This window comes from Zeugodacus cucurbitae, chromosome 5 (assembly GCF_028554725.1).
Source record: "Zeugodacus cucurbitae isolate PBARC_wt_2022May chromosome 5, idZeuCucr1.2, whole genome shotgun sequence".
Lineage (NCBI taxonomy): Eukaryota > Metazoa > Arthropoda > Insecta > Diptera > Tephritidae > Zeugodacus > Zeugodacus cucurbitae.
This window is the reverse complement of record NC_071670.1, coordinates 26,712,715-26,738,465: the sequence shown is the minus strand read 5'-3', so window position 1 is coordinate 26,738,465 and position 25,751 is coordinate 26,712,715. Positions and strand designations below refer to the sequence as shown.

Here is a 25,751-nt window from a genome sequence, read left to right as displayed (position 1 = left end):
CTGCCTAATTTTTCTTATTCTTGTATCTTTCCCAGGGCAAAGGCTGCCTCTGGTACTGATTTTTCGACAATTGAGGAATCGGCATAAAATCGACTGTTTATTCATCCATATCTCCATTGTGGAGGTCCCGCTTTAGTGCCTCAAAAGTGTTACATTTTACTATTTTGGAATATTTTCACTGAAGTAAAACAATTTTATAACCAAGATTTACTTAACTTTTCTTCATTTAAGTTTTTGAAATTAACTATCTGAACTAAAAAACACCAAATAAAACAAGTAAGGAAGGGCTAAGTTCGGGTGTCACCGAACATTTTATACTCTAGCAATTTATTTATTTAATTTTATTAATATAGTACACAATTTGACCCATATAATCGTCATATATATGGTATAAAGTCCATTGAAAGTTGGACACGGAGACATATTATTAGAAGAAACATATTCCCTCTGAATTTCTTCAAAATATCTGTGAGACTTACCTATATTTTCGGTAAAAGATTTGTTAGAAGCACTGATGTCCTCATATTCGATATATACCTTGAAAACTTGTCGAACGATTTCGACTATTTTTAGAAGGGCGATACCACTCTTTAAATGCAGTATTTTTGCAAATTTCGTTTCCGATATCTTCACTAGTGCTTACTTTATCTATACTACTATTATAAAGAGGAAAGATTTCTATGTATGTTTGAAATGAATAAACTCAAAAACCGATTTCACCATTGGTCAGCTACATTCACCCCGAGTAACATAGGAAATAGGAAATAGTTCCCAGTTGAGGGTATCGCATGGCAATCGCATGCCAGAGAGTCGAGTAACAAGCGCTCGCAGCTGCTTGCTGAATAAAATTTTAAAACCTCCCAAGTACGTGGTTGAGGTTTATATTAGAAATATACAAGCTCGCACTAGGGCGTCGAGCTCTGAGAGTTCCCAACGCCTTCATAATCAGAGAGAAAGACAGCGGACACCAAATACTAGATACGACTTCTAATTTTAGCTCATTGCTAATCTAATTTCATGTTCGAGTTTTCCTCATTTTATTCTTTTTAAAATCAACCCACGCAAGAAACGGGAAAGTACATATATATGTATGCGAGAGTGTGTATAAGTGTGTAAAAACTTATAATTTTTGAAATGTATGTTTAAACCCGTGCGAAGCCGGAGCGGTCTGCTAGTATATTGTAAAGTACACCATTCAGATCGACTTCAAAGTTCTGGTATATGGGAAATTGGTGTGGTTGTGAACCGATTTGAACTACTTTCACAACATATCATTATAGCTAAGAAGATATTATGAACCGAATTTCATTGAAATTGGTCGAGATGTTTCGGAGATATGGTTTTTTACCCATAAGTGGGCGGTAGAAAAACGAAAATCATCATATATTGTATATAGGCTGAGGTAATTCCTGAACCGATTTCACTCATTTTCACCGTCAACATACATTATATCTAAGATTATATGCTCATTTAATTTGGCTAAGATATTTCACATATTAACTGATTTATAAGCTACTAAGCCCATCGTATTTTTGAAAACCCTATAATTAGGTATATGAGAGCTATGACCCGATTTTAACCATTTTTGGTACAGAGACAAACTATTAGAATAAAAAGATTTTCTCTGAATTAAATTAAGATAACTGAGAGATTTACCGATATTTTCGGTGAAAAATTACCCTACGGCACTGAGTTCTTCATATGCGATATCTGGGACATTGAAAAGTTATTGACCGATTTCCACATTTTTTCACAAGTTTTATTCCGCTCTCTTCTTTGGTTCCTTGTGTATATATTATAAAGTGAAGGAATAAGATGGAATTAAAAATTGAGTTATATGGGAAGTTGTTGTGGTTGTTGATCTATTTGATATATTTTCCACACGTGTCATCATGGTGAGAAGAAAATATTATATACCGAATATCATTGAAATCGGTCGAGTAGTTCCTGAGATATGATTTTTGACCCGTAAGTGGGCGATGCCACACCCATTTTTCATTTTATAAAAATAATCTGAGTGCAGCTTCTTTCTGGTATTTTAGTGTTTCTGGTGTTTTCCGTTAGTGAGTTAACGCACTTTTAATAATTTTCAACATAACCTTTGTTTGGTTTATACAGTTTTTTTGTTTTGCAAGATATATACAAAAGCCTATTTGGGGGAGGGGCCACGCCCACATAGATATGTATATTTCTACCAGAGTTAATGTACATAGCAAAAGATATATGTACATATTTTGCATTACTAGATGTCATAATGTTAATTGAAATATTTTCACATAAGTCCATTAAAATAACGAACACCATTATATTAGATATTTCAGAAAGAAATGTATTATTTTTCTAATAGATGGCTTTAGTGTCGCTGTATCGCATTAGAAATATAAGATTTCGTACTAAAAACATCTCTGACAGTTTTGGGCGAAAACACAAGTCTCTCGGTTGAAAATTATAATAGTGTTTATGGTCCTAATACTGTACCCATCAGGCGCAATTCCGGTTCGTGTAGTTTTATTTCAAATTGTATAACATTCTATAAATGTAATGTAGAATTGTAGAAAATATCGATAATATAATGCAAATCGAAAAAAATTTAAATAGGTTTTCAACACTGGTTATTAGGTGAAATTGTGAACTGATTTATTTGATAACTCCCAACTTAAAATATACTAATATTCACTAATATAAAGTCAATCAAGCATAAATTTAACCTAATAAATTTACATCATTTCAGGATAATTATGGTACAGTACTTTTCGTTTAATTGACCCTGTGGTTAATTGGTTTCCCCGTTTAATTGAACGGTGTTACCGCGCCAGAAATATAGCATATGAAAGCACATGTAAATTTTCTCGGATAATTGGACTCGGTTAATTGATTTTCCCGCTTAGTTGGTTCAAAATATATGTCATCAAAAATCATTTTCCTTTTACATTTTCCCGGTTAATTTCACTAAATAATATTGTTGAAAAAACTAATCTTCTAATCAACACTGTATAATTTTTTAATAATAAATTTGAATAACAAATATATATACATATGTACATGAATAGATTCATAGATACCTATGTTAGTACATAAAATGGTTATTGCATTATTTCCTATAATGGTAAAAAATATTCAAATATTTGAAAAAACTTGAAGTGCACATATGTATGTATGCAGTTTCCTTTAAGGGGTTAGGTGGGTTTAAGAGGTTGAAAACATGAGTATATTTACAATTTTTTTTTAATTTATACAATCATATATTTCATTCAGCATATTAAAGATACATATTTAAACAGTATTTTGTGAAATTTATAATGGACATCCTAACTCATTATTGGTTCAAACAAATCAACAAACAACTTTCAAATTTTGATTCCCACGTAATCGCTTAATTCACCAAATAGTAAGCGTGATTCCTGTAATTGAACAAACTGTTCATTTAAACGGGATTATTTTAATTGAACAAATTGTTCAATTAAGCGAGTATCTGTTAATTGATTCCCCGGTTCATTGAACGAAAATTTTGCAAATTTTGATGTGCAATTAAGCGAAAAGTACTGTAGTAGATTTTATGTAATTGTTAAATATTCAGTACCAATATCCTTATATGAGATTCAATAGTTTTTACAAAGATCCTAACATTGTCAAATACGTTCAAAGATTTATTAAGAATACAACATTCTCTTTTTTCTAAGTTTCATCAATATATCCATATTTTTACACTAATTTCACTGTCATTGATGCAATATACTTATATTAATATTGAACATTTCTATTACAACTTACCCATTATATTTCAATACTGGTTTGTTTAACAAATTCGCATTATCATTTCATTCAGAAAAATTGTGACATCTTTTACATATAATAATATTTTTAAATTTATACATAGCAGACTTTCTGAACTCACATCAGCTGTAGCAATATGACTCGTGTATGCAAATAATACTATGTAATATTAATTTATGAGCTGAGTGTGCGGCAAACAGAAACAAAGCATTAATAAACACAACTGCATACTCAGAATTAATCTAATGGTTTTTCTTTTGAAAATTATAAAAAAATGTTTACACATATATCAATTTTAATTAGGTAGTAAACAATATTAGATTCTCTCTGTTATTCAGTACAGTTGAACTTCCCTAACTCGATTCACCTTCATGCACAAAAACTTCGAGTTAGAGAGACTTCGAGTTATAGAAGTTTAAAAAAAAATTTTAATTGTTCAAAAAGCTGTAAAATATAGATTTATACACAGTTTTATTTATTTACTTCGCATAAAGTTTTTTGCTTATGTACATAACTTAAAACAAGTATTCTGTAATTTTTCGTTGAACACATATTTTTTGCTGTTCTACAATGTCCACCTTAATATAATTCGTAATAGTAACATTTGAAGGGATATATGTATTACTATTTTACATCCACAATTCGAAATTATTTTAAATCGAGTTAGAAAAGTTCCAGAATCATTAAGATATCTCAGTTTTTCTTCTGATCCGAAGAATTAACAGTCATTATGAAAAAAAAACTCATCTCGTGCATCTGATCATTATTCTATACATAAATAAAATACAAATACGTATATAATATACATATGTATATATTTATTATACATATATAAAAGTTATTAAAAATAATCACAGTCAATGTTAAATTTAAATACATTAATACTACATAGCTTTCTGTCTGTCCCATCGATTTACTTACGACTTTTATAAATATTACTTACATATCCATATAAAATTACATATGTATGTACATACTTACCCGAGTGTGAAATTATATACATATGATATTTTTACACTCGGGTATTTTATTTATTCATATGCATTTATTATTGATTTGTAAAATACGACTTACGTACTTATCTAGTAGGTATATTAGAGCTCACAAATTTACTTTTAGAAATGTATGTTTTTGTTTATCTGATTGTTGAGCGCGTGCAATTTTATTAAGAAATTGAAACGTAGGTTGTATTTGTTTTTATTGCTGGGAGTTTTCTTTTGACTTTTTTCCTATCTGATCATTCTCACAACAATGTTAGTCGAAAGAGTACCGACCGCACTTGTTTGTTGCAAATTCAAGCGATACCTTGAAGCGCCTACATTTGTAAGAGGGCTTTAAAACAGTTCCGTTCTGTACGCCAACAAATGCACAACTCGAAGTGTGAAATATTTTATTTAAATTTGCAAATTATTTATAAAATTTTGATCAATTTTCAAAGATTGTCTTTTTATTGATTGGCATCGGTGTGTGTGTATACGAGTACATCCATACATTTTAATCTTATGTATGTACATACGTATAAAAGGAAGGAAATAACGAAGTTATAAAAAATTCAAATGAAAATATCAAATATTAATATAAGTTAAATCAAGTCACAATGAGTATGGATAATGGTGTTGTCAATATTGAGGTAAGTAAATTTGCACGCCATTTATAATTAATAAATTCTCAGAATTTAGAAAACCACCGCTAATGTTAGCGTTCTATCGAAATAAACTTGTTAATAGTTATATATACATTAATGTGAAATTTAAGAATTTTATCTGGACATTGAGATGGTAAATTGGAAACTTGCTGAACTCTATACTCTCACATTTATATATTTATATATCAATTTGCAAGTTTTTTTCTGTAGTGTTTAATTACTTAAAAGTAATGTTTTTTCATATGTCGGTTACAGTTTTGTTGTTGTGTGACTTAAACCTTGCACTGCATCTATGCATTGTAGCAGTTTCAAAGTGAAACTAACTTATACAATTCGAAAAATTTGCACACAGATTTGCGAATACATAAGAATATATTTAAAAACCATAGATAAAAATTTGTACAGTGTGGTAAAAACATATATACATTAAGTTATTCAACTGTACATATTTGCTTATATGTAGAATAAGTGCACTTTTTGTAATGCTGTGAGAGGACAATGAGTTAATATGAATATTACCGATTTTTGCGAAGAGTTCCGGCAGCAGACGAAATATTCATACTTTTAGGTGAAGTAATATAACAGTAATGAAATATATCTCACGAAATAGAAAAGCGTGGTGGGAACATTTAGTTTAAGTAGATGTGATTAGAAACTAATAGTGCGATAACTACATAAAGAAATGCTAAATGGCTTGGTAATAATGGTGGGAAGGGTTTTCAAATAAATTAGTTAGAAAAGTGCACCATTTAGGATAAGTTCATTTCTCCCAAATTGTTCGACCCAAACTAATTAAATTTTACTACTTTCCACGAAAGTTATTTCACTGAAACTTATACTTCTACATTTAGTACTCTCGACATGTTGCAACCTCTTCCAATATGAATAAAATAAAGGGTGATTTTTTAAGAGCTTGATAACTTTTTAAAAAAAAAAAACGCATAAAATTTGCAAAATCTCATCGGTCTCATTTGAAACGTTAGATTGGTTCATGACATTTACTTTTTGAAGATAATTTCATTTAAATGTTGACCGCGGCTGCGTCTTAGGTGGTCCATTCGGAAAGTCCAATTTTGGGCAACTTTTTCGAGCATTTCGGCCGGAATAGCCCGAATTTCTTCGGAAATGTTGTCTTCCAAAGCTGGAATAGTTGCTGGCTTATTTCTGTAGACTTTAGACTTGACGTAGCCCCACAAAAAATAGTCTAAAGGCGTTAAATCGCATGATCTTGGTGGCCAACTTACGGGTCCATTTCTTGAGATGAATTGTTCTCCGAAGTTTTCCCTCAAAATGGCCATAGAATCGCGAGCTGTGTGGCATGTAGCGCCATCTTGTTGAAACCACATGTCAACCAAGTTCAGTTCTTCCATTTTTGGCAACAAAAAGTTTGTTAGCATCGAACGATAGCGATCGCCATTCACCGTAACGTTGCGTCCAACAGCATCTTTGAAAAAATACGGTCCAATGATTCCACCAGCGTACAAACCACACCAAACAGTGCATTTTTCGGGATGCATGGGCAGTTCTTGAACGGCTTCTGGTTGCTCTTCACCCCAAATGCGGCAATTTTGCTTATTTACGTAGCCATTCAACCAGAAATGAGCCTCATCGCTGAACAAAATTCGCTGAAAAAAATCGGACGTAAAGCGCGAAACACATTTCGAACCGAACACTGATTTTGGTAATAAAATTCAATGATTTGCAAGCGTTGCTCGTTAGTAAGTCTATTCATGATGAAATGTCAAAGCATACTGAGCATCTTTCTCTTTGACACCATGTCTGAAATCCCACGTGATCTGTCAAATACTAATGCATGAAAATCCTAACCTCAAAAAAATCACCCGTTAATATGATTTAATTAAAAAATATATAAAAGCATTCAATATTTTCTACTCTTTGGCGAAAGAAAGCGATTTTACTCATTACCAGTAGAAAAAATATTTTATAAAACTCGGGAACCTCATTCCGTCGTTTTAGCTAGTTAACACAAATGTAAATTTAATATGCAAGCTTTAGGTTGAGTCATTAATTAAAACCGGTATAAGCATCAGGTGTGAAAATTCTTACATATTTATGTATTCCATACATATATTCTTGTTTTTACTTGTGAGTGGATATACATATACACATCATTTGTATGTATGTCCATTAAAACTGATAATTTATATTCCGTCGTTACATATTGCACTGGGTATAATATTTTTGTGTGTAAGACTTAAAACAAAATAAGCAAATAAATTATGTACAAATTCATTTGGAATACCTTCTCCGGCCTTTGGTACTGTTCGTGGTTAAATTTTTACAACGACGCACTATGCTGACATGTGCATTCTTTACAAAATAGAATAAGGACGTGGTATTAGACATTTAGATGAAATGTTATATTCCAAATAGTTATTCCGTTGCTTCCTATACCGAATGTATGGGCCGATATGTGAGAAGTATAGACCTTACACCTTTATATTCAATGTTACATTCATTTATCAATGTGAGTGCAATCTATCTCAATAAAATAAATTATCTGGTACGCCCACAAAATACTAAAAAAATAAATACAACACAGTTAACAAATTCTTGAGAACATCGAATATATATATATATCAGTCCATTGTACTAGGAGTTTTCGAGAGAAAGGTTTTGCGGAAGATTTATGGTCCCTTAAACATTGGCAACGGATACCGCAGAAGATGGAATGATGAGCTGTATGTGTAATTCGAAGACATAGACATAGTCCAGCGAATAAAAAGACAGCGGGTGTCCAGGTCATGGACGAAAGCGCCCCAGCGCTGAAAGTTTTCGATGCAGTACCTGCTGGTGGAAGCCGAGGAAGAGGGAGGCCTCCACTCCGGTGGAAGGACCAGGTGGAGAAGGACCTGTCTTCACTTGGTATTACTAATTGGCGCCAAACTGCCAAAAGGAGAGATACGTGGCGCGCTGTTGTTGACTCGGCTATAACCGCGTAAGCGGTGTCTATGCCAGTCAAGAAGAAGAGAAGTCCATTGAATATACATTTTGTATTTTATGTACTTTTCAAACACTTTAAAGCTATATACCTATGTATATATACGACTTTAAAGAAATATAAATAAAAACAAGTAAGGAAAGGCTAAGTTTGGGTGCGACCGAACATTTTATACTCTCGCAATTTATTGATGTACTTTTATTAAGATAACATACATTTTGACCCATATATTCGGCATAAAGTCCAATAGAAAAGCGAAAATCATCATATATGGTATATGAGGGCTGAACAGAGACACACAATTAGGAGAAACAAATTTCCTCTAAATTAAATTAAAATATCTGAAAGATTTGCCGATATTTTCGGCGAAATATTACCTTTAGGCACTGAGTTCTTCATGTAGATATCCGGGGCCTTGAAAAGTTATAGTCCGATTTCGAAAATTTGTCCATAGGTGAAGCCACAGATGATATACAGTATTTGTGTTAAGTTTTATTCCGCTATCTTCATCGGTTCCTTATGTATATATTATAAAGTGAACGAATCAGATGGAATTCAAAATTGAGTTATATGGGAAGTTGGTCATTTTCCATTTTGTAAAAAAAATCTGAGTGTAGCTTTCATCTGCCATTTCAAAATAAAATTTAGTGTTTCTGACGCTTTTCGTTAGTGAGTTAACTCACTTTAAGTAATTTTCAACATAACCTTTGTATGGGAGGTGGGCGTGGTTATTATCCGATTTCTTTCATTTTTAAACTGTATAAGGAAATGGCTAAAATAAACAACGGCAGAAAGTTTTTTATATAGCTTAATTGGTTTGCAAGATATATATGATACAAAAAACCTATTTGTGGGCGGGGCAACGCCCCAACGGACACACATCCGGATTTCAACTTCACTCGTCATACTAATCATTTATATAAATATAAGCCCATATCTAACTATTTTATTTCTGACAAACAACCGTTATGTGAACAAAACTGTAATACTCTGTGCAACATGTTGCGAGAGTATATCAAGTAATGAAAGTCTAAGTTCGGGTGCAACCGAACATTTTATACTCTCGCAAGTTATTGCTATAGTTTTATTAAGATATCACATAATTTGACCCATATATTCGGTAAAAGATCCAATAGAATAACGAAATCATCATACAAGGTTTATGAGGGCTGAGGTAATTCCTGTCCCTCTTGTATATGCCCCTCTTTGAACGATTTATACCAATCGTGAACTTGAGTTTTCGACGTGATTGAATCAAGTACTATTACAAGTACTATTATTAAGGGAAAGAATGAGATTGAAATAAAGTTGAGTTATATTGGAAGTAGTCGTGATTGTGAGCCGATTTTGCCCATTTTTGATATGTGTTATCAGAAATATTAAATACCGAATTTGTCAAGAAAATATTATATATTGAATTTCTTTGAAATTAGTCGAGTTATTCCAGAGATATGATTTTTGATCCATAAGTGGACGACAAAAAATCTGACTGCAACTTCTTTCTGCCATTTCTCCTGTAAAATTTAGTGTTTCTGATGTTTTCCGTTAGTGAGTTAGCGCATTTTTAGTAATTTTCAACCTAACCTTTGTAGGGGAGGGGGTTATCCGATTTATACTATTTCCATGGTGTGTTGTAGGGTACATAAGGGAACCGACTGCAGAAAGTTAGGTTTATATAGCTTTATTGGTATGCGAGATATATATAAAAATCCTATTTGTGGACGGGGCCCACTTCCCCAAAAAAAATTACATCCAAATATGCCCCTCCCTAATGTGATCCTCTCGACCTTGTGCGATTTTGTTGTTGAAATCAGATTTCATATAACTATGTACATTGTAATGAATCTAACCGGATGACAAACCTTGACATCAACAGAAATCTTCAGCAAAATAATATAAAACATAAGGAGAGTAAATTTTGACAATTTTTGTCAGATTTATAGATTTACAATAAATATTTTGGATATCTGAACTAGTTATAAAACAAACGGACTTAGTTTTATCGTGAATTATAGCAACAGTCAATGTCTACGAAATATTACGAAAATGGGGGTCATAGGGACCTCATATACTACATATTGTGCATTATAAACTGTGCTAGACCCGTCGAAACTTTTACCGTATTCAATATTTCCACAATACACTAGAGTATATTTTGTCCGGTTCCGTTCCAACTTAACCTTTTCTTACTTGTTTGAAGTATTGACATGCGTGTACTCGTACATGTGTATGTATGTATATGCTTTTGTTAAAATGTATTATTTACTTGTTTTAATAAAAAATTGTACTCATGCACATGTATGCACACATTATTATTTTATTGTCAGTTGAACGAAAGCTGAAAGTAAATGAACTTAAACGGTAAGGTAGAGAATGAACAAGTTAATACAAGTCATACAAACAAACAAACAATCTAAAATAAATAAATGCTTTCTTTGAGATATTGAATACATTATTTTAAACTCCAAAATGATGACGTTGGGCTATATTTTATGTAAAATTATTAACGCAACAATTGAAATACATGTGTATTTTGAAGTATAAATAAGAGGGGTGGAACACAAGTGAATAGTAAACCTTAAGTTGAAACTACATAATAATATACGAAACCGTGAGGAAAAAATGCTTCACTTACGTACATATGTATATCCCTATATACTTTTTACCTATAAACTTTTGAATTTATTTAATAAGAACAAGTGCATTGAAATCAACAGTTAATGTACCGGTTACGCTTACATGTAGTGGCAGACTGATACTTAAATTTTGTCCGAAGCCGATGCCGATTAATCGGCCAATTGGCAAGTATCGGCCGATGCCGATTCTTTCATGAACAAATTTATTTAGTAAACTAGTATAGTAACAAAAGAAAAACAAATAAAATCACAAAATAAGTAAAGTTCATTTGTAAATATGAAGGTGTTTATTACTTCAATTAATATTCAAAACTAAATAACTTATTTTTATATTATATAGATAGAAAATATAAGCAATATTGCTTTTTTCCTTTAGGGACAGAAATAAAGCTTTTTTGAGAGTTTCTTTTACATGCACCAAATGATTATTACCTCTTCCTGTCTATGATTATGATGTTGATTATGAAAATTTGTCTCAAGAGAAACTTTTAAAAATAGACTCTTCCAGTTTTTTGCCAATAGCAACAAGGGTTTCTATAGCAGTGACATTATGAAATTATCTTCAAAATCTCAACAAGTTGTTGAACAAACTTACTATTATCATCGTGAGGAATGATTGGATCAGGCAAATATGAATCAAACTGTGTTTTATAAGGTGAACAGAAGACTCAATATTTTAGGATTTTAAGAAATCAAGAAAGTAAAATAAAAATTAATGTAAGTGTAATTCAAAAGAAGTAGAAAGAATCGGCGAAATATGGCCGATGCCGAAGACGATGCCAATGCTGAACTTTGTGGCCGATATTGACCGATGCCGATGCCAAGGCCGATTAATCGGTCGGACTCTACTTACATGTATTATATGATATAACTCTTATGTGGTGAATTCGATTATTGAGATTTATTTGAAGAAGCGACAGCAGATAACTAGACGACCTTCATATGTGTTAAAGAGAAATACAGTTTTTTTAGTTTTTTTTACTGAATTTATTTATTTATGTAATTTAAAATCAATTATTGCCACTTTCTAAATTTCGGATTAAATGCGTCAAACTCGTATAACTTCATAAAAATCGTAGCTTTTTTAATATAGTGAGATATGGTACCAAACAAGTGTTTCCCTATACAAAACTAATTTCTTCATTTCGTTCCACTTATGGATCAAAAATTATATCTCAGAAACTACTAGACCACTTTCAGTGAAATTCGGTCTGTATTATTTCCTTTGCATCCCAATGACATGTTTTGAAAATATTCCAAATGGCTTCACAACCACATCTACTTCCTATGTACCAGAACTTTGAAGTCGATCTGAATCGTTTACTTTACAATACATAAATCAAGCACTAGTGAAGATATCGGACCAGAACTTTCCATAAATACTGTATTTATAGTGTGACACCTCCTCATATGTATATCAAACATGAGGACCTCAGTGGTTCTAATTTTTTTTTTATCGATAATATAGGTAAGTCTCTCAGATATTTTGAAGAAATTTGTAGGGAATATGCGTGTTATATTAATAAAATTAAATAAATAGATTGCGAGAGCATTAAATTTTCGGTCAGAAACGAACTTAGCCCTTCCTTACTTGTTTTTTTTTATATATTTTATATTAAAAAAAAAAACTTAAATGCACATTTAAGGATACATTATTTTCAATTTTTCCGAAATTAGCAAGAAATTATGTTTCAATAAATTTAAAGAAGATGCCGATGACATACAGGCCCAGCCAATACTTGGCCTCAACCACGTTTCATTGTACATCACAGATTCTTCGGATTCACCTCCGTGTTGGGTTTAGGCCAGACGAAAAACTTCCCATCTGAACCAAAAAGATTAAATTTGCTTTAATTTGTAAAAATAACGTCTATCGAGTATGTTTTGTCTTTATTAACAAGACTTTCAGCAAACTCCACTATTAATTTTCTATTGTTCTCATTATCAAATAAACTTTCGAACTCTCCGACCATGAAAATCAGATTGGCGTAGAATTCTCCTTATTGTTTCTGGATGACATTATTTTCCAAGTACTATTTCAACCTTTTTTGTGAATGCCGGCACACTTATTGTTGAGTCTTTATTAAGTTTTCGTATTATCCATCTTTCATCAGCTTCTGTAAACATTTTGTTTGGAGCCACACGACCTTTATTAACCACTCTATTTTATCGAACAAAGTGTTGGATAATATATTGGACAGTAGAAATACTCACAATTTCAGCAACTTTTTTCTGCGATTTTCCAGTTTTGTAACGATTAATCACTAATTCGTTTTTTTCTTTGACGCACGATGATCCACTACGAAATTTAAATTAATTTCGACGATACACCACTTTCAAAGTAAAAATTTCATTAAAAATTGCCTAATGTATAATTGAATTTAAATTGTTTATCCTTGCTATTTGTTTATTCTTGCTATTCGTTTTACTTGGTATTTTGTTTTTGTTGTAAATATTATATCCAAGAAAAAATAATTTTGAAAGTTTTTCTTTAAATGTACATTTAAGTTTTTTTAAATAATATATAAACAAAAATATTACATATTTAAAAAAATGGGCACACGAAATAAGCTGAGAGCCACTGTATGTACAGCTGTTATCAAAATAATAGAGGTGCAAATTGGCTTCATGGATAATGAAGAAAAAGTTATGTAAATGTGAGTTTATTGTTTTGAATTTATTTTTTTATATTACTTAATGTATTATGAATTATTGCAAAATTGCTGAAGTTATTATGATTCAAAAGCCAGGAAAACCAGGATATTATGTATCTTCTTACAGGCCCATATCACTTCTACCGACAATATCGAAACTTTTTGAAAAAATTCTCATAAAACGTCTCAATAAAATCATAGAATGAAAAGCAATAATTCCAGGTCATCAGTTTGGGTTTCGAGCTAACCATTCCACGATTGATTAAATCCATAGAATTACAAATACTATAGGAAAAGCATTTGAGGAAAAGAAATTATGTTCTACCGTGTTTTTGGATGTTGCAAAAGCGTTCGATAAAGTTTGCCACAAAGGACTGCTTTCGAAATTGAAACTGATTTTACCGAAACAGCATTATGATATCATAAAATCATATTTGTCAGATCGCTACTTCCGTGTTAAACAAGGAGACGAGTATTCTAGTCTTAAGGAAATAAAAGCAGGAGCTCCACAAGGTAGTGTGTTGGGTCCTCTTCTTTATATTTTATTCACGCATGACCTGCCAGTAGACTACAATTACAAAACAGCCACATTTGCAGATGATACCGCGTTGCTTGCTGTTGGGAGCAGTGAACATGAGTCAACTAATAATCTCCAAGAAGATGTAAATAAAGTCCTACATTGGGCAAAGAAATGGCAGATAAAACTCAATGAAGCTAAGTCTGTACACATTGTTTTGACGTACAACAAAATACAGTACTTACCAGAGAACTGCATGAGTGCCTAATTTCCGTACTTAGAGTAAAATTGCTTCAAAAGCGATGGCGGTGTCCACTCACATAGACATGCATTGTGAGCTAACATCTACTCAAAGAACTATGAGTGGAGAAGCTACTGAGCCAGACGTATACTTGCTATTGCATATTAATTGTATTTGTTTTACACATTCTTCTTTTTGATTTTCACTGACAAGTGGTGATCATACTCAAGACCAGCAAAGGAAAAAGCAAGACACACTCATCACCAGTAGCGCGTGTACTTGAGTGTTTACTATTGTATTGTTGTTCGTGTATTCTTTTTTGTCGTGCGTCAGTTTTTTGTATGCTGACGCAAGTGTGTCATTCGTTGTGGAACATTCCCTGCAAGAACAATGTCAACCTTTTGACTGTTCGTACGATAATTAGAATTAAAAATTTTTTAGCATGTAAAATTGAAATATTTATATCCCTTTTAATATAGTCAAAGTTTGCTTTTGGAAAAAAGTGATTATTATTTCTTGTCCATGCATATACACACTAATTATTGTTTTGTTGATCATTTGACCTTCAGCTGTTTCTTACAGGGGTTTAGCACATGGATGACAGCGTCTTCGGCTGCTCGATCTGCCACTCGTGTAAATCACATACAAAACACACGAAACGAGCGTGCAAAGAACAACAAAGTATTAAATGAACTCAACACTCAGAGAGTTGCTAAAATTTGAGAATGTCATTTACTCAAACCGCTTTTTCTGTGTTGTCGCTCAGCTTAAGTAATAACATGAATAAGCAGAAGAGAGTTAAGTGTTTTTTTAACCGCTTTGAGCTAAGTGGTAAAATTCTGTGAGTGTTAAAACCACCGCGACATATTTGGCTAAGTGTTTTTGATACACAAGTATGAGAAATATGCGAGTAAGCACGCGGTGTATTTTGAGTGGCGGTGCACTTCTGCAGGTCTCTGGTACTTACCAATTTTCATAGACGGTGTACGAATACCATACTTCAACTCCGCTAAATATTTGGGAATAACACTTGACTCTAAGCTGCGGTGGAAAATTCATGTAAACAAGTAAGGAAGGGCTAAGTTCGGGTGTAACCGAACATTTTATACTCTCGCAATTTATTTATTTAACTTTATTTATATTATATAATACACAATTTGACCCACATATTCGTCATATATATTGTATAAAGTCCATTGAAAGTTGGAAACCATTATATTAGGTTAGAAGCACCGAGGTCCTCGTGTTCGATATATGGGGCCTTTAAAACCTATGGTCCGATTTCGGCGATTTTTAGAATGGGGCTGCCACACTATTAACAAAGTTCTGCACCGATATCTTCACTAGTGCTTACTTTATATATTGTAAAGTAAACGATTCAGATTGTCTTCAAAGTTCTGGTATATAGGAAGTAGGCGTGGTTGTGAAGCGATTTGGGATGTAAGGAAACTATTACAAACCAAGTTTCATTGAAATCGGTCGAGTAGTTCCTGAGATATGGTTTTTGACCCATAAGTGGGCGACGCCACGCCCATTTTCCATTTTGTAAAAAAATCTGAGTGCAGCTTTCATCTGTCAAGTCTTATGTGAAATTTAGTGTTTCCGACGTTTTTGGTTAGTGAGTTAACCCACTTTTAATAATTTTCAACCTAACTTTTGTATGGGAGGTGGGCGTGGTTATTATCCGATTTCTTTCATTTTTAGACTATTTTAGCTCTATAGGTTTGCGAGATGTACAAAAAACTTAGTTGGGGGCGGGGCCACGCCCACTTACCCAAAAAAATTACATCCAAATATGCCCCTTCATAGTGCGATTCTTCATACCAAATTTTATTTCCATAGCTTTATTTATAGCTTAGTTATAGCACTTTATGTGTTTTCGGTTTTCGCCATTTTGTGGGCGTGGCAGTGGTCCGATTTTGCTCATTTTCGAAAGCAACCTTCATATGGTGCCAAGAAATAAGTGTGCCCAGTTTCATCAAGATATCTTAATTTGTACTCAAGTTACTGCTTGCACAGACGGACGGACGGACGGACAGACAGACATTCGGATTTGAACTCCACTCTTCACCCTGATCACTTTGGTATATATAACCCTATATCTAACTCGTTTAGTTTTGGGTGTGACAAACAACCGTTATGTGAACAAAACTATAATACTCTCTTTAGCAACATTTGTTGCGAGAGTATAAAAACAAACTGAAAGAACTAGACATGCGACTCAAGGATATTAATTGGCTAATTGGTAACAAATCAGTGTGCTTTTAAATTATTGTTATCCATCGAAAATAAGTTACTTATCTATAAACAAGTACTCAGACCGATATGGAGCTATAGTGCACAACTCTGGGGATGTACTAACGCAAATAATAAGAAAGTTTTTTCTTCCTGTTGTTCGTTAAACCGATTACTCACAAATCCCCGATGTTCATTATTTAAGGTACTCAATGTAACACATTTACTTGTTCGTTATAAGCGGTTTTCGTTAAAACGAATATTCGTTATTTCGGAAAACTACTGTAATTCGCACTCATATTCAGATAAATTAAGTGAAAAAGAACTCACAAAAAACTAATAATATAATTACTATACTGACTGTGCAAGCGATTACTTAAAATATCTTGATGAAATTTCGTGCTTTGAGGAGTTTGGTATTTCAGACAAACAAAGTGCCATTTATGCTCTAAATCGCTGTAAAGAGGGACGAAAATATGTTCCCTATAAACCCAATGTAATAACTTTTATCTATTTGGTTGTCTTTTACCTCATATACAAATGGTATTTCAGTATTATCGTAAAATAATTAAAATAGTATATTTCGATTACCGCTACTATACTTTAGAGAGAATTATGCTAATTGGATTGTACCTACCCACAGCAATAATGTGATGAATCGAACAATCTGTTTTATAAAGCGTTTTGCCATTTAAGCCAAATCCATCTTTTAAATTATCCATCGGTTCTTAAAAGTTTAGTATTAGAAGCTTGAGATTGAAATGTAACTCTAACAACAACATTTTATACTCTCGCAATTTATTTATTTAATTTCATTAATATAACAACAAATTTGACCTACATATACGTCATATATATGATATAAAGTCCTCAAGAGATCCTCATGTTCGATATATGGGGCCTTGAAAACCTATAGTCCGATTTTGTCGATTTTTTGAATGGCGATACAGTCTATATGTAAAGTTCTGTACTGATATTTCCACTAGTGCTTATTTTATATATTGCAATGTAAAAGATTCGGATCGACTTCAAAGTTATGGTATGTAGGAAGTATGCGTGGTTGTAAACCGATTTTGTCTATTTTCACGACATATCATTGCAATGCAAGAAAAATATTATAAACCGAATTTTATTGATTTTGATAGAGTAGTTTCGGAGATATGGTTTTTACCAATAAGTGGGTGGTGCCCCATCCATTGGTATACCAATTTTGAATGCAGCCATTCCGTAACTTCTTTGTAATGAAATTTCAGGTTTTTGGTGTGTTTTTCTTACTGAATTAAAGTATTTTTAGTAGTTTTCAACAAAACTTTTGTATGGGAGGTGGTTGTGGTTATAATCCGATTTCCATTTTTGGACTGTATGAGGTAGTACGAACTCCTGAGATTTTCGATGAAATATGTAGCTTTAGTAGTTTACGAGATATGTACAAACAACTTAGTAAGGGGAGGGGTTACGCCCACTTTTTCAAAAAAATTAGAACGATGCTTTTTACCAAATTTCACTTTCATAGCTTCATTTATGGCTTAGTTATGGCACTTTATGTGTTTTCGGTTTTAAATAACTCTATATCTATCAATTATGAACAAAACTATATTACTCTCTTTGCAACATGTTGCGGGAGTATAAAAACGAAATGGCCTTTATTCGTTTTAATTGTTTTAAAATTAAAAGTATTATAACACCAATGCAAATTCTCTCCCTCTCGACACACCTTATTAGTATAAATCTATATATATTCAAATTAAAAAATAATTTATTTATAGATGTCCCGAAAAATTGATGAAGGAAGTAAAAAAATCAAGAAGAATGACGCAATTGAACGCCCTAACTGGTCAAACGGATTAGAGTTTCTCATGTCATGCATCTCAATGTCTGTTGGACTTGGGAATGTATGGCGATTTCCCTTTACAGCTTATGAAAATGGTGGAGGAGCTTTTTTGATACCATATATCATCGTTCTCTTCATAATAGGTATGATCCTGAAAAATTAAATAACCGCTAATATTTTTTATTAATTTTAGGAAAGCCAATGTATTATCTCGAAATGGTTTTGGGTCAGTTCTCGAGTAAGGGTTCCGTGAAAATATGGAGTATTTGCCCCTCTTTCTTAGGTATGTATATATGCATATACACTTCAATAAACACAATTTTGTACGAACTTTGTGTGCTTTTATTTGTAGGTATAGGATATGGTCAAGCGTTCGCTACAATTTGCATTATTACTTACTACTCATCTCTTCTGGCATTGACATTGTATTACCTGGTGGTTTCTTGCCAGTCCGTGCTTCCTTGGACATATTGTAGACCTGAATGGGGTAGTAATTGTGTTAATTCTAATCCGACAGAAAGTGTGAGTGATATCGATATTGAAAACCAATCAATGCAGCTACAAAGCAGTTCTGAGTTATACTTTTTGTAAGTTTTTAAAGAAAGACATCAATTATATCCGTTCATACTATATTAACCAACAACATACATACATACATATATGTTGTATAACAAACATGCAACATAGCACCTATTTACGTATTACTTTTTCTAACAAATATCAGAAAAGAAGTTATAAAAGAAAAGGAAAGCATTTCGGATGGACTAGGGATGCCAGAATGGAAATTAACTTTAACGCTTTTCGTGTCATGGTTTGTAATTTTCTTGGTTATCATGAAAGGCGTAAAGAGTTCCGGTAAAGCGGCTTATTTTTTGGCACTGTTTCCTTACGTAATACTCGTCGCATTACTCATTCGTGCAGTTACACTGGAGGGAGCAGCAAAAGGAATAATGTTTTTCTTAGAACCCAATTGGCATGAACTCCTTAACCCAAAGGTATTTAAGATCTATCCCATCATATATATGTATACATCAATCAAATGTATAAATTTCTCAATACAAATCCCTCAGTAGGAATCTTTAGTAACAATATAACATTATATAAACATATGACTAATTGTTCCTTTAAAGCATTACTTTACAAACAAACAAGCAAACCCCTGTACATATGATATGTATTATAATAAACACATACATACATATGTGCTAATGTTTTCTTTTTCTAGGTTTGGAAGGAGGCTGTGGTACAATGCTTTTTCTCTCTGGCAGTTGGACTTGGTCCAATCGTTATGTTTTCTTCTTATAATCGTTTCGATCACAGCATTTATAGGTAGGTTAAATGTGTATACATAGGGAATATACACCGATTCCCGAGTTGTAAACGTAAATGCATATGATTATGTCAATTATAATTTCAGAGATGCTATGATAGTTACAACATTAGATACGTTCACAAGTTTGCTGGCTGGTGTATCTATTTTTGGCATTCTTGGAAATTTGGCGCATAATCTCCAAATTACAGACATCAAGGAAGTTGTCAAAAGTGGTACTGGTCTGGCCTTCATTTCTTATCCGGATGCTATTGCAAAATTTCAAGCTGTTCCACAGATTTTCGCCATTCTTTTCTTTTTCATGCTGTTTGTATTAGGAGTTGGATCCATTGTAGCACTACACTGTACTATTGTCACTATAATATGCGATCAATTTAAATCGCTTCGATACTGGAAAGTAGCTCTATTAACTTGCATATGTGGATTTCTCGCGAGCATAATCTACGTTACACCGGTATTGAAATGTTTTCTACTAGCTAGTATTTATGTTCTAATAATATATACTTATATTGCTTTCAGGGAGGTCAATGGATATTAAATTTAGTCGACTTTTATGGTGGGACGTTTGTTATTTTTGGCTTAGCCATTTTAGAAACGATTAGCATTTCATGGATATATGGTAAGCTTCCCGAAATATCAATATATATGAGGGCGTTTTGACAAATACCGAAACAGGAATTCAATTCATTCCCGTATAGATGCTCAATTAGATTTTATAAACCATTTCATTTACAGGATCTTGCCATACATACAGTGTGACAATAAAATCGGATAATAACGACGCTTCTCCATATAACGGTTTGGTTGAAAATTACTTAAAGTGTGATAACTCACTAAAGTAAAACATTAAAAAATATATTATATCGGTCTTTGAATATTTTATTGTGGCCCCAGTATATATCGAAGAATATGTGAAATTTATTAATTCAAATTTAGGTTAATGTTTAACTTAGAATAAATCTTAAATCGGTTCCCATTTTATTAGCTTTTTTTACACTCGCAACAAAGTTGCTACGAGAGTATTATAGGTTTGTTCACATAACGGTTTGTTGTAAGTCCTAAAACTAAACGAGTTCGATATAGGGTTATATAACGGGTGATTTTTTTGAGGTTAGGATTTTCATGCATTAGTATTTGACAGATCACGTGGGATTTCAGACATGTTGTCAAAGAGAAAGATGCTCAGTATGCTTTGACATTTCATCATGAATAGACTTACTAACGAGCAACGCTTGCAAATCATTGAATTTTATTACCAAAATCAGTGTTCGGTTCGAAATGTTTTTATCGACAAATTTTGTTCAGCGATGAGGCTCATTTCTGGTTGAATGGCTACGTAAATAAGCAAAATTGCCGCATTTGGGGTGAAGAGCAACCAGAAGCCGTTCAAGAACTGCCCATGCATCCCGAAAAATGCACTGTTTGGTGTGGTTTGTACGCTGGTGGAATCATTGGACCGTATTTTTTCAAAGATGCTGTTGGACGCAACGTTACGGTGAATGGCGATCGCTATCGTTCGATGCTAACAAACTTTTTGTTGCCAAAAATGGAAGAACTGAACTTGGTTGACATGTGGTTTCAACAAGATGGCGCTACATGCCACACAGCTCGCGATTCTATGGCCATTTTGAGGGAAAACTTCGGAGAACAATTCATCTCAAGAAATGGACCCGTAAGTTGGCCACCAAGATCATGCGATTTAACGCCTTTAGACTATTTTTTGTGGGGCTACGTCAAGTCTAAAGTCTACAGAAATAAGCCAGCAATTATTCCAGCTTTGGAAGACAACATTTCCGAAGAAATTCGGGCTATTCCGGCCGAAATGCTCGAAAAAGTTGCCCAAAATTGGACTTTCCGAATGGACCACCTAAGACGCAGCCGCGGTCAACATTTAAATGAAATTATCTTCAAAAAGTAAATGTCATGAACCAATCTAACGTTTCAAATAAAGAACCGATGAGATTTTGCAAATTTTATGCGTTTTTTTTTTTTAAAAAGTTATCAAGCTCTTAAAAAATCACCCTTTATATCAAAATGATCAGGGCGACGAGTAAAGTTCAAATCTGGATGTCTGTCTGTCCGTCTGTCCGTGCAGGCTGTAACTTGAGTAAAAATCGAGATATCTGGATGAAACTTGGAAGACGTATTTCTTGGAACCATAAGAAGGTTAAGTTCGAAGATGGGCGTAATAGGACAACTGTCACGCCCACAAAATGGCAATAACCGATAACATATAAAGAGCCATAACTAAACCGTAAATTAAGCTATTGAAGTAAAATTTGTATGAAGGATCACACTATGAAGGGGCATATGTATATGCTATTTTATTGGGAAAGTGGGCGTGGCCGCGCCCCCTACTAAGTTTTTTGTACATATCTCGTAAACTACTTAAGCTATATCAAGTAAACTTTCTAGAGTCGTTTGTTTTAGGCACTACCGTAAACAGTCCAAAAATGGAGGAAATCGGATTATAACCACTCCCAATTTCAATGAAATTCGGTTCATAATATCTTCCTAGCATCCCATATACCAAAACTTTGAGTCGATCTGAATCGTATACTTTACAATATATAAAGTAAGCTCTAGTGAAGATATTGGAACAGAAATTTGCAAAAATACTGCATTTAAAGAATGGTATCGCCCTTCTAAAATTCGGTGAAATCGATCCATAAGTTTTCAAGACCCTATATATCAAATATGAGGACATCAGTGCTTCTAACAAATGTTTTACCGAAAATATAGGTAAGTCTCTCAGTTAGTTTGAAGAAATTCAGAAGGAATATGTTTCTTCTAATAATATGTCTCCGTGCCAAAAATGAGTGAAATCAGGACATAAGGACTATCTCCCATATAACTAATATTAGGGTTTCCAACCTTCAAAGGACTTTATACCATATATATGCCGAATATGTGGGTCAAATTGTTTGTTATATTAATAAAATTAAATAAATAAATAGCGAGAGTTTTTTAGTTGATAAGTTTTGTCTCTTAATAACACAGCCACACAAATTTTTTTTTGTAATGACCTGGGGCTTTTTCTATGTGTACTGCATGTTTTTAGGGTCGCTGAATCCGAATCCGGTATTGATTTTTCAAAATTCTAAATGGCGGATCCGGAGTCATAAATTCAATTGAAAATTTATGGGTGATATGGGTATTAAGTAACCCCATGTAAGCCTACATCTAAAACGCAACTATGGGAGGGTGTAGAGACTACGGGGGAGTCAATTTCGATTGAATGATGCACGAAACGAATTAACTCGATGTCTCGTCGCTGGTCGCTACTAAAAAATAAAGACATTACAACTAAGTACTAAATTTATAAATATACTATGCGAAATATGAAAAATATATAAATGTTCAATTTTGTAAAAATTAAACAAAAATTTTAATTTTTCATACTACTAAGATTTTGACCGCTTAAATTTTGTACAGTTTTCAAAATTTATTTTTATTTTCTCGAAATAAGTTAATCCATTTTTTATGTGATTTGTTTTGTTTAATGTTGATGCTACTTTGGGAAATAATGACAATTCTACCGTTGGACACTACTAATAATATAACCGCAGCTGTACATACATATGTACATATGTATAACAGGGTATTTCATAAGGCAAAATATTTCTATTCATTCCTTATGCTACAAGTATATAATAAATCATAATTTACTTACATATATGCAAGTATATATGTTTAATATAAGAATTAATACTAATCTAAAGGTTGTTATTAATAAAATCGTTCCATTATGGTTTTAAACACAGAAATATTTTTTACAGGCATAAACAATTTTTGTGATGATATCCAATTTATGACGAAGCGTGAAGTTTCTTTGTACTGGCGAGTGTGTTGGGCATTTCTAACTCCATTATCAATGATAGTAATTTTCGTATACTCGCTGTCAACGATTGAGTCGTTGACATACAGTGGCAATCTGTATCCAGACTCTGCAAATAGTAAGGCTAAATACTAATTCATATAATCTATATACATACATACATCCATCGTGACTTTATCGGTCGTATTTATTTTATTTGTAAATATACATATAGAAATATACATCGATTAATATATTATTTGGTTCCAAAAATCAAAACTCCGAAATTCAAAAACAATTAACGAAATCAAACAAGTCAAATTGTTTATGCTCTTGCAAAAAATTATACTAAGTATAATAGTTTTGTTCGGCTAACGGTTCTCTGTAACATATTAAAATAGTATAGTAGATATAGAGCTAGATATAACTCGTGATAATGTTGACTAGACGAGTTTACGTAGATATATTTATTATTATAGATATATATAAACGTATAACTTTACACATTTTGCACTTACCATCACCACTTTACATATTGTACTACTACTACTTATGCTTTTCTTTATACTAAATACTACAAACAAATTATTATATTTATTATTTTTGAGTTATGAATCATAACAATGAATTTGTAAAGTCTGCACCGTGACCGAGTTGATGTATTCAAGCAGATTTGCCTTTAACAAAAACGCAATGAGAATACATATCGATCTTATTCTATTTTAGTTTCGGGATGGATTCTATTTACAATTGGGATGGCTCAATTTCCTCTCTGGGCTATATGGAATATTTCTACTAATACGAATGGAGGCATATGGGATGTAAGTTTTATTATGAAATAATATTTATTATTGATATTAGTGAGTCAAAAAATTAATTAACCAATTACATACATTTTATTTTAATTGCAGTCAATTTGTTCATCTATCAGATCAAGTCCGAAATGGGGTCCTTCTAAAGAAAACGATAAAAGGGAGTGGATTGCATTCAAAGCAAAATGTGCACAAGAGAGAGCGAATCGCAATGAAAGCGGGAAAATAAAACAGTTATGCCAAAAAATTCAGAATTTAATTAGGTGCTCATAATAAACACGTTAAGATATTGAACAATATTTGTTCAACGCTATTTTGATGTTTTTGTTAATACATTTAGAATAGGTTAGGTTAGTCTGGTGGGCCAACAGGCCCCAGATAGACCTGTTATGGTTCTTAGCGAAACCAGATGGAGTCCCGTCACATATTTCCTGTGTAGTAGTCATCTGATATGATGCCAGCGCTTAACGCGAATCTCTTCCAACTTATCGTATTGCGGGGCCCCTATATACCTGAAGCGTTGTCTTGCTAGTGCAGGACAAACGCACAAGAGATGCTCCACTGTTTCCTTTGTGACCTGCTCTTGACATTTCCTGTATTTCTCCCTATACGTAAGCTCCATCTTATAGGCGTGCGCTGCTACTAAGATATGATCAGTAAGTATGCTAACCATGGTTCTACAGTCCTTTCTGCACAGTGCTAGCAGGAAACTTGTCGGGATAAACATCCCGGTAGATTCTTCCATCGCGCTTTGATTTTCTTCATCATGCATCTGTTTATATCACAGACAGTGCAAGGGTTTGTCAATGTTTATCATGTTTTCGGGGGACAGCTGTATACCGATCTTGACAAATCCCTCCACTGCCACCCCGCTTATCAAAACACTTTTGACCGATATTCGAAACGAGGTTATTGTCTTGATTTCTGTTTAGCTGTCTACGTAGACGTTAACTCTAGAGTATCGGGTCGGTAATAGTCGGTACTTATTAGACTGCTGTTAACAACCGAGCTTTGCCCGAAGGTTCTACGTGTTAATTCGCATGCTGCCAACAGTCGTAGATCTATCTGCGGCAGGTTCAATATTAGTTCTAGCGACGCCGTTGGTGCGGTTCTTAGGGCCCAGGTTATGCAGAGAGTTGCTAGCCGCTGAAGTTTTTCTATCGGCTTCCGATATGACGATTTCCTTATACCTATCGCCCACAACAGAACCCCGTAGAGCAGAGCAATTGGTCTAACAATTGCCGAGTGCACTGGTGATATGAGAAAGGGAGAGAGCCGAGCATCTGCCTTCAAGCAT

General features: G+C 33.1%; 1 protein-coding gene across 1 annotated transcript; it reads left to right on the top strand.

The window, feature by feature from the left end:
* Nucleotides 1-5,014: 5,014 nt before the first annotated feature.
* LOC105219105 (sodium-dependent nutrient amino acid transporter 1) lies at nt 5,015-24,767 on the top strand. The gene is made up of 11 exons (XM_011195030.3): nt 5,015-5,404; nt 18,431-18,638; nt 18,689-18,778; nt 18,848-19,082; nt 19,220-19,490; nt 19,721-19,824; nt 19,913-20,279; nt 20,345-20,444; nt 23,605-23,781; nt 24,369-24,463; nt 24,554-24,767. The coding sequence occupies exons 1-11, from the start codon at nt 5,372-5,374 to the stop codon at nt 24,725-24,727; spliced, it is 1,854 nt and encodes a 617-aa protein (XP_011193332.1). The 5' UTR covers nt 5,015-5,371; the 3' UTR covers nt 24,728-24,767.
* Nucleotides 24,768-25,751: the final 984 nt, after the last annotated feature.